At 33.5% G+C, this 11,211-nt stretch overlaps 1 protein-coding gene across 1 annotated transcript; it reads right to left on the bottom strand.

Annotated features, from left to right (window-relative positions):
- Nucleotides 1–1,713: 1,713 nt before the first annotated feature.
- On the bottom strand, nt 1,714–4,052 carry LOC133784422 (patatin-like protein 2). Its single transcript, XM_062223775.1, has 7 exons — nt 3,789–4,052; nt 3,447–3,628; nt 2,992–3,181; nt 2,702–2,863; nt 2,317–2,619; nt 2,025–2,200; nt 1,714–1,880 (listed from the first exon to the last, which is right to left on the bottom strand). Exons 1-7 carry the CDS (start codon nt 3,918–3,920, stop codon nt 1,796–1,798), a joined length of 1,230 nt encoding a protein of 409 aa, XP_062079759.1. The 5' UTR covers nt 3,921–4,052; the 3' UTR covers nt 1,714–1,795.
- Nucleotides 4,053–11,211: the final 7,159 nt, after the last annotated feature.

The following is an 11,211-nucleotide window of genomic DNA, read 5'->3' on the forward strand; positions in this document are numbered from 1 at the left end:
TTTGGCAAAAGTCTCCAACTTTACGTAATTTGTGCATATTTTCTCAAACCCTTTATTCGTGCGTTAAAATAGGGACTAAACATGAATGTTATGAATTATTACCGCTAAAAAATAAAAGATCGGTGACTTAAGTTATACTAAAATATTTTATATATATTAATTAGACCATTTAAATAAAATTAGGCCAAAATATATATATATAAATAGAAATCATCCATTTAAAAATAATCAGAAATATATATTAAATAAAAAGGCGAGCACATTCTACTTCGGTTCTTACTAAGAACCGAAGTAGAATGTCCCCTTTCTACTTCGGTTCTTAGTAAAAACCGAAGTTGAAAGTCCCCTTTCTACTTCGGTTCTTAGTAAAAACCGAAGTTGAAAGTAGCCCTTTTACTTCGGTTTTACCTAAGAACCGAAGTAGAAAATGCTAAGGATGGTCGCGTATATTTACTTTCTACTTCGGTTATTATGTAAAAACCGAAGTAGAAAGTGAAAATTCTACTTCGGTTTTTAACTAGTTTTTACTTTGCTCCGAACTACTGCGGTTGCGAATTTTAGCGAAAACTGAAATAAATCAAGTTTAAAAACCGAAGTAAAAACCCATTTTCCTTGTTGTGGATAACTAGTTTGAACGACACATCAAAAATTTTAAGAAAGTGATTAGACCAAGAGAAAGAGAGAGAACTTGTAGAACTTGTATATCAAGTGAGAGAGTGACTCAAGACTGTTAGAAATTGAGTGTTTGGATGTAACGGGGTACAGGGTGTAAGATAGAGAGTTTGTACCGTGTGAAGTTTGTGTTCTCCTCAACTGTGTATGGTGTAATCTCTATTATTGTTGATCAATAAAGAACAATAAATTTAATTTATCTATATTTTATAGAATGATGCGACACGACTATATATAATTAAAAATATATTAGGCCAATATAATTTCTCTAATGCTTTATTTTTTTTCTTCCATTTGAAGATGAGGATGAAAATTCAAACTCAAGAATATCAAATCAATATCAAGACAATTTCTACAACCACGCAATATCTACTAACTGGGCAGTTGGAATCATCAATTGATTTTTTTTTACTTTTTGTATTAACGTGTTGAAATATGATGCACAACATCTAACTAATCTCTACTAATTAATGGGTAGAAAAAAATACAGTTGTAGTTGAATGATTATTCTTTTCAATTAAAGTATATGTAGGTGTTGGGGCATCGTCTGCTTTATAACAATACTCATAAATTACATGTGGATGTGTAATTAATTTTAATTATACAATTTAAAAAGATGTGAAAATGTCAATGGTTATATGTGATTTATATAAGCCTATAGCATATTAATCTTACTTCAAAATTCATTAATATTATACCTAGTTGAATATTACATTAAAAAGCCCACCGTGTCATACAATGTAAGTGTAAAATGTTGTCGTATATATAATATTTTATTAATAATAATAATAACAACGACATAGAAATTCAGACAAATAACATATATTAAAAAGAAAACTAATGTATATATCTCGGCATTAAATCTTGCATTGCATACAAGCAACAACTGATTGATCAAATTATAAATTAGAATTAATTATGAAAATGGGTCAATAAAATGGAAACCAATTGGGTATTTTATTCATAAAGCGTAAATATTACAAATAAAGAATGGTATATATAATCCATTAGAACACAGTAGTATATATATATATCATAGCTTCTCAGCTATAATTTAACCAAAACAAAAATATCTAATATTGGAGTAAATTGATAAGCATATATCTAGCACACAATTAAGCATTTATTTTGAACTTGTAGTCGCAACTTTTGCAATTGGTGACTTAGCCTCACGAGCCTTTCTCTCCCGGGAAAGTATTCCGGCAACCCTACACAAAAAATAAATAAGAATTATTTCATAATTTTCTTATATATTCATGAGGAAATTATGTATATATATATACTTAGTCTACATATTTATATATGATTATAATAAACGAGTAGTATATGTATACATATATATATATATATACCTTCTGATAGCCTCTTCATTTGTCACATCATTATGACAAGGCTCAAAAGAACCAGTCTCCAAATTTACCATGGCAACCGGTTTCTTCAACAAAGCCTCTCCAACTTTAACAAGTTCATTCAAGTTTTCTTTGGTAGCAATATCCACAGAAGATACCTTTTCACCTAGTGTATCATCCTGCAATTTTCACCGATTTATTATTATATAATCAAAATACAATAAGATCTCGATCGTTAATGAAAGTAAATCATGTATTAATTACATGTAGCTAGGTTAAAATATGATCAACGTACTTGGATTCGCAGATAGTTTTTCTCAGATTGAAGAGCCTGAAATATAGTGGAGAGGAAAAAATCGACCAAATCACTACTTGCTTGAGTGAAAATGTCGACCAAAGGAGTGGAATGGTGGCTGGTCAGCCATCCCACAACACCCCACTTAGCTGCTTCAATTGCGTTGTACTTCTCATCAGGTTTTGGCGTACCAGTTCCTAACGACACAACCAAAAATCGGCCGTACTCCGTAGGCTTGATCGGAAAGAAGTCTCGATTTCCTTGATGGATTTCCTTTGACACTTCATTTATGGCCACCAAAGCCTGAAAATATTTACAACAATTATTATTAATCCCGAAAAATTAAATTTCGAAAACCCAATATTATATATATGAATTAATTTACCGGATTGTTAGCAACGACACCACCGTCGATGAGATTAAACTTTCTAACTTGGCCGTTTGAATGTGTGGTTTCAAAACTGTGGGCCGGAAGATAGGTCGGTGCAGCTGAAGTTCCGGTGCATATATCAGAGAGCAAGGCATCTTGGCTGGGATTCTTTTTCACCTAATACAACATAATTAATGATAATTAATTACTAAAACCAGGTCCAAATGAAAATTATAAAATTAAGAATTTTAGAGTAAAAGGGTCTGAATGATATGTAATAATATAGATTTAAGTAAATTAATTACCTCATAGCTAGAGAAGATAGTGGGTTGGAGGCGCTTTATGTCAAAGGTTGGGATAACAACGTTAGTCAATGTCTGGTGCAATCGCAGATCTCCTAGTATTTCCTTTAGTAAGTTACGCAAATACTTGCCATCATATTTTGGACCTGTTATAGCTCTAATTGTCTCCAACGCACCACCAAGTACTGGCACGCTGCATATGTATGAATTCCAACGTCAATATATATATCTATAAATATATATATATTTCATATACGATCAATACATGCAGACTGTTTTAGATTTTGTTGAGTTTGAGAAAAAATTTGGTTATATATATAGTTTAGGCTTAATTTTATGTACACACTTAACATGTTGTGAGCTTAGGTTTCCTAAAATTAACAACTGTTCGATCAATCTATTGGATAATTATATATAGCTATAGCTGCCCAATATATAGAGCCATTAATTAATTATACCTTTCTTGAGGGAAAATTTTAGGACCGTGTTCAAGGTAGAACTTGATGATATCCTTGGCAGCAAATAATGGTCGATTGTTTTCGTCTGGAGCAGTGAGCATGGTTGTAACGAGCCCACCTGTGCTAGTTCCAGCGATCACATCAAAGTAATCTGCAATTCTTGCTTCCTCGCCATCTAGTCTCTGCATGGATATATTTTTGTAACACATAATCGAACCATTGAGAATCAATAAGAATAATATTGTATAATTTCACAAAAAATGAATATATATATTAAACCACATAATGTTAACACGTTATAATATTAAGTTGCATGTGGATGCGGCGTCGTTTTGTACGTACCTGGAGCTCAGATTCTAGGCAGCTGAGAATGGTGCCGGGAATAATACCCCTTATCCCTCCACCATCGATGCTAAGAACAGTGATGACATTTCCATAAGTTGGAGATTGTAAGAATGACCTTGCTCTCTCCATTGCAATAAATAACTTAGATTATTTGAGATTTAATTAAAGAGAAAAAAAAACTTATAGTTAAAGATGAAGGGATTTTTCTTTTCTTTTTTAAGACAAGAGAAGGGCTTAAGAGAAAGAAAGATGTTCTAGCTAGTTAATATTGATTGTGTTGTGTAAGAAATGAATCTCGAGTGCTCCTTATATATATACCTTTCTTTCTTTTACCATTCTACTTCCAGAAAATGGGATATTAATTTATAATATAATACACATAAGTGGGAGCTGTTGGCCATATGTATGGTCAGTCAAAATAATTCTCTCTTTGTTTCAAAATAATTTTCTCTTATTACCGACTTGCTCGTCTACGTTGAAATTGGACCACGTATAATAACATATCTAAAGTATCAATTTGGCTATTTTTTCAACTTTCCAATTACCTGGCCAATGATACAAGAGATACAATGTATTGTTTATTTATTAGTCGAAAATATACGAAGAATACTTCCAACAATAATTGATTTATCAGTGAGTGAGACTGCTTCGTCTTCTTTCTTGTTACACTTTTCCTTTCTGATTTGGTTTTACAAATGTGATTATTATAATGGAAGATAATTGTATGAATCAGTCCAATTAGAAAATTTAAATGTTGGGTTCAAAGCTTAATATTATATTAGTAAGTATCTAGAATTGTAATATTGAATTTGAAGGAATGATTATTTTGAATAAGAATGAAAAATTGTTGATTTTGAAAGTTCCAAGATTGGCATTGTTGAGAGTCTGTTTCATGAACAGGAGGATAATGTCTTGAGAGAAAACAAAAGAAAGTGAGAAAGTCTCACCACGTGTTTAAGTGATAATTGGTTATATATATATGGGTGCACTCTTATTAGTTACTACCATGAATATAGTTACTTTAATGTTAATAATTTGATTAAGATCAATGATCCATATTTATAGTTATTAATTAATATTTCTAAAAGTAAATTTTGATTTTTTTTCAAAATTTTTTGAAAGAATACCTGATGAAAAACGTGTATTTATTATGAAAATATAATATTGTAAGCTTTTCATTTTTCAAATGCATGTCAATTTTAAAATATAGCTATTGTTTCTCATTAGTTCGAAACACCATTAATTATAGGAAAAAAAATTAATTAAATTCGAAATTAATGTAGAAAAAAATATTTACTTGTTGGTGACTTGTTATACCAAATCACTATGTTGTCAAATCATCATAATTGTTAGTACCAATGTATAGTAGTAACCATTGAGAAGTCTTCCATATATATATACACTAGATATAAGCACGTTTGCTTAGTTTTATTTATAGAATTTATTAATTATTTTTATTAAATTTATATTAATGTTATATAAATTTTGAAATAAATATTCTATTTTAATTAAACAATTTATTTATTTTTGTTTAAGTTTATGTTTATTTTAGTTTTTGATTTTGGGACTGATGATAAGAGATTATATTTTATATGTTTAATGTAATATTAAATATTATATGTGATTTTAAATTTAAGTTTCTTGCTAGTTTTTTAAAAATAGCAATTTGTTGCTAATTCACATTAGATTATATTATAGGTTCAATATGATATTATTCTAATAAGTGAGTTTAAGTTTAATTAAATTTTATAAAATGTATGATTTTATTATTTTTAAATAATTATCATTATAAAATATTTAAAAAATATTATATTTTAATTTGTTTAATTATTTATTATTTTTAAATAATTATCATTGTAAAATATCTAAAAAATATCATATTTTAATTTATTTAATTATTTATTATTTTTAAATAATTATCATTGTAAAATATCTAAAAATTATTATTTTTTAATTTTTTTAATTATTTATTTTATTTTAATTAAGTTTAAATGTTTACAAACTACCGTTAAATATGAAAATATTCTGTTAAATATAATAATATTTTGTTAAAGTTAACATTAAAAATATAAAAAACGGTTAAAACCAAAAATTTCTATTATCTACCCACTTAGATATATATATATATATAAATATATTTAATGGCATAATTAAATGGACAGATCATAGCTAGTTGATTGGTAAATACTCTTCTTCTCTAGTAGATTGACCATCACCATCACCATGAAATTAATGTCTTACTTTCGTCATTATTATAACATGATCGATCAGCATAAATTTTGTTTCGTTTACGCTTACAAAATTGACATATTATTATATAATAATCATTGTAGGAATGTTACACGTATGGTTATAAGTTAGACTTAGCCATGAAAAGTATAAGTCAACTTTTTAAGTCGATGGTTCACACTTCACAGTACATGGTCAACTGGTCAAATGCACTTTTAATTAGGGAAACTTCGTGGCCCAACAACTAGAAGATCCTCCAACGAAACATTATTGCCATTTCAATAGGGAAATTTTGTGTTGTATGTTGTATAACATACTTATTTTTTTTTAAATGCCAACACAACTTATTTTTCCAAACATATGCTATTTTTAAATTGTTGGATAAAACCACTCCAAGCATTAAACACTCTCTTCCTAGCCAAATTCTCTCATTTCTCTCTCAGTATTTTCTCTCAATCGAGCAGACTCCCCACATTCTCACCATCTCTCTCAGGCGAAGCTCTCTCTCTCCTCACAGTCGACGTCGCCACGTTCTTCTCCATCGCCGGCCACGGTAAGGCAGTTGTTGTGGTATTTTTTTTAAAAAAAATGAATCGTAATGTATAAATCGATGAAATGGGTTTGATTTTTAATCTTTATTTTGCGAAAATGTAGCTTAAAATGGGTTTGATTCTATGTGCATCATTTTGGAAGATTATGTTTAAATTCTGCAAAATATTTGTGGGTCAATGTTCATTCGATTCCACATCGATGCTTCATCGATGGTAATTCGATGACATACAGTGCATGTGCAGATTTTTAAAATATTAAAAAGTTGTTCATCGATGCGCAATCGATGCTCCAACGATAGTATTTAGATGGACCAGTAAATGAAGGCGATAGTCCATCGATGCGCACTCGATGGTATATCGATGTCATTTCGATGGTTGCATGGTTTTTATTTTTTTGTATAAAAGTTAATGAAATTTCGATGCTAGGTCGATGCGATGTCGATGGATTTTATATGTTTATTCGATGCTATTTCGATGGTATATCGATGGTTGTTCGAGCACATTAATTTGATGGTGATGCATCGATGGTTATTCGATGCTATGTCGCGATGCGGTGTCGATGGATTTTATATGTTTATTCGATGCTCCATCAATGTTATTTCGATGGTTGTTCGAGCACATTAATTTGATGGTGATGCATCGATGGTTATTCAATGCTATGTCGATGCGATGTCGATGTCGATGGCTTTATATGTTTATTCGATTCTCCATAGATGTTATTTCGATGGTATATCGATGGTTATTCGAGCACATTAATTTGATGGTGATGCATCGATGGTTATTCGATGCTATGTCGATGCGATGTCAATGGCTTTATATGTTTATTTGATGCTTCATCGATGGTATATCGATGGTTGTTAGAGCATATTAATTTGATGGTGATGCATCGATGTTTATTCGATGCTATGTCGATGCGATGTCGATGGATTTTATATGTTTATTCGATGCTCCATCAATGTTATTTCGATGGTATATCGATGGTTGTTCGAGCACATTAATTTGATGGTGATGCATCAATGGTTATTCGATGCTATGTCGATGCAATGTCGATGGCTTTATATGTTTATTCGATGCTCCATCAATGCTATTTCGATGGTATATCGATAGTATTTCGATGACAACAACAGACTGAGTATTTTTTGTAAATTCAACTGATTCTCTTTTTTTTTGGATATTTTGCAGATGCCCCCCAAACGTATCCCACCGCTTGAGATCCCTATAGAGGATCATTATGTCGGTCGTATGACCTATACGAGTTCCGGGAGGTTAACAAAATTGAAGAAAAGAATTGAGTAGCATGGATTGTTGGGGCGGGTGAATGAATCTGTTTTTGGGCCATTCTTCAAAGCCCCTGCCTTTTTGTTCTCTGGGGCATTGGTGCACACACTGCTTTTGTGAAAGGTCAAGTCTCCGCATGGCGATGAGGTGCACTTCTTGATGGGCCCAAACTTAAGTAAGTTTGGGGTGCACAAGTTTGCCATTATCACTGGCCTGAGCTGCTCCTGTCCACCACTTGCCATTGACATTCAACCTCACATTAGTTCCTCCTGCCTAGTTGATACATATTTTAGTGTGGAACCCGAGAAAGACATTAGGTGCCGTATGTTGGAACAAGCTTTTAGTATGTGTGATGTACCTAATGATTTGTACAAGCTCGGTTTGGTTTACTTTGTGGAGGGGATACTATTGGCCGCTGAGAACGACAATGCTATTTGGCGAGATTCATTGTCGATGGTCGAGGATTTAGATTATTTTGAGAAGTATCCGCGGGGATCCCTTTCATTCGATATGACTGTGAAACAATTCAATAGAGATATGAAAGCGATTGGTGCTACAATACCAGGTAAGAAGGCGAAGAAGATCACTGAGGTGGAGTCGTCTAAGGGTGTTCAGGTGGAGGCAAAGTACACTTGCAAGGGGTGTCCACCAGCCTTGCAATATTGGGCATACGAGATGATTCTTGATTTACAAAAGGAATACTCCAAGCCCTGTGGATTCAAGTTCCCTAGGATGCTACAGTGGGAGAGCACAGGCCAGCCGAAGCATTTGCATTTGAAGGATGTACTTGCGAGGAGACATGTAAGTTATATTAAATTTAAATAATTCAAGAACTTTTGAATTATACTAATCAACTTATATCGTTTCTAATGTTCTTGTTTTGTTTCCATTACAGTTGTCATGCATTTCTATCCTAAGGCCTCGATCAAATGAGCGAGACTTCTTCGATACCATATATCATAGGACAGACGGGGATGCTCCTAGGTATGCGATGCTGCAGGATATGATCCAGCCTACACCAGAGGATGGAAGACCTTACGATCCTGAGGCAGAGGCTGCTGCGGTGGCTGAGATAGCCGTTGAGGCTGGCATATTTGTGGAGGATGCCCGACAGAGACTCCTCCTGTTACTAGTGCAAAACCTACTTCTGCTCCTAGGGCTTATGAGGTTGTCTTGGGTGAGATGGCCAGACTATCAGGTGCAATGGATGAGGTTAATGCCACTCTAGGAATTGTCCTTAAAAATCAAGAAGTCATATTAGAGAAGCTGGCAACACTATAGGTGGTTTACCTACTCCTGCACCTACTCTAGCAGAGGATGTAGAGTACAACATTCTCCCCACATGATACGAGCCTCCTGTTGGAGAAGCCACACCTTCTCAACTAGTGCAGACGGTCTTAGGTACAATTAATCCATGAGTTTTTACATGTTTTAAAGAGATTAGATACTAATTGCTCCCATTACAAGTAAGCGCACTAGACAGAGACCAGTAAGGTACGAGGACTATACTCCAGCAGCCAAGAAACCAAAGTTCAAGGACCCAGTTACGATCCTTCCTTTAAAGGTGTTGGATCAAGATATGTTGACAACATTTAACCGATGGGTACTCGGTGAGATTGACAACAGCAGACCGAGGAAGTTGGAATGTTATGATGGGACCCCTGTTTGGATCTTGAAGTTGAAGATGGCAAAAGAATGGTTGGCAGAAACTGTAAGTCTCTTATATTTGTTAGAACATTTATCTCATTTTAACAATCCACTATTCCTTAACGATACTCTATTTATTTGCAGTATCTCGATGCTGCGAATTATCTTATACTGAGACGTCTTTTTGAGTTGCCGAAGATGTACCCCGTGAAAGCCACCGTACTTGATTCATCATTTACACAGTATATTCCTGCTAGATATGAGGAATTCAAGAACAAAAGCAGGACTTACCAATGGGACTCGGACATTCTTAATTTCGTGAAAGGAGATGCTAAAAAATACAAGAAGCCTTGGGTTGATTGCAACGAGGTCTACTTCCACTGGTGCTTGGAAAATCGGCATTGGGTCCTTTGCGAAATAAATTTCACTAATTGGATGATCACTGTATTTGACTCAGATCATTCCAACTTTAGCCATATTAAGTTGACTGAGTTGATCGAGCCTTGGACTAGGATGCTTCCATCTTTACTTAATGCTTCTGGTATGTTTAAAGGACACCCCAGGTTGAAAATTGCTAGACCGAAGATCACCGTTCCAAACTTTGATTGGCGGCGCATGTCCACTGATATTGTCCCACAATCTAGAACCAGGTATTTAGACGTACTAACTTCAGATTTTCATAACATTGTTCTCATTTAATTTTCAATACACTCACAAATGCGATTGCTTGGTTTCAGTGGAAATTTCGGCGTATTTGCCATCAAACACTTGGAGTTTATTCTTGGAGACATTCCCTTATCATATGCCATCGAGGACAATATTCAGTACTTCAGGGATAAATTATGCACCAACATTTTTTATGAGAATGCGTACCCTTGATGTTAGAACATTTATTTTGATTTCTTTATGTTAGAACTTTTATTTTGATTTCTCCTCAATTTTGTATATAAAATATGTCATTTCGATGGAAATTTGATGACACACAATAGTATATGTCTCCTTAGTTATGTATATAAACAATGTCATTTCGATTAACAAAGTTCATTAATACATAAATAAAAATAATAACAAAGTCCATTAATACACAAATGAAAAGATTAACAAAGACCATTAGTACCCAAATAAAAAGTTTAACATTGATGCCATAAATTTCAAACACGAACCTTACAAGTGGCCCTATTATGGCCTAGACCTCCACAAGTGTTGCACTTGCGTTGTACAACCAATTTATCTCCATTGGAAGGATGGCATTTCGTCTTAGGCCTACCTTGTTTCTTCTTTGGACGACCAACTAGGTTTTTCTGCACAGGTGTTCTCACTTTTATTGTCATAATGTCATGTGGAACAATCCATTCTTCCTCGTTACCAGTAGGATATATAGATTCTGTGTAAAAGGACCTCCATGTCTCAATTTTATAGTAATCTGAACACAGCGAATAAAAGTTCACCCCTTGCTTAAGGAATCCAGATAGTGCATGAGCACATGGGATACCAATAATCTGAAACATGCCACATGTGCATGTCTTATTCAGGAGGTCGACTTCATCATTCAGCTCACCATCTAACACATGGAACTCATGCCTACCTATTGCATAAGGGATCAAGAATTGAGCTTTCTCAGCCATATCCACCAAATTTTTCTCATAGGTCGGTGCAAGAGTTGTAGTTGTCTTCTCGCTAGTTTCTCTCCTATCAGAGAACCAGGACTGCAGTGT

This window comes from Humulus lupulus, chromosome 6 (assembly GCF_963169125.1).
Source record: "Humulus lupulus chromosome 6, drHumLupu1.1, whole genome shotgun sequence".
In the NCBI taxonomy this organism is placed as follows: Eukaryota; Viridiplantae; Streptophyta; class Magnoliopsida; order Rosales; family Cannabaceae; genus Humulus; species Humulus lupulus.

Coding starts and splice junctions, on each gene's coding strand:
- LOC133784422 (XM_062223775.1), bottom strand. CDS start 3,920: ATGGAGAGAGCAAGGTCATTCTTACAATCTCCAACTTATGGAAATGTC. Junction 2,620..2,701: donor GTGTCGTTGCTAACAATCCG/GTAAATTAATTC, acceptor AAATATTTTCAG/GCTTTGGTGGCCATAAATGA. Junction 2,201..2,316: donor AAAACTATCTGCGAATCCAA/GTACGTTGATCA, acceptor TGAAAATTGCAG/GATGATACACTAGGTGAAAA.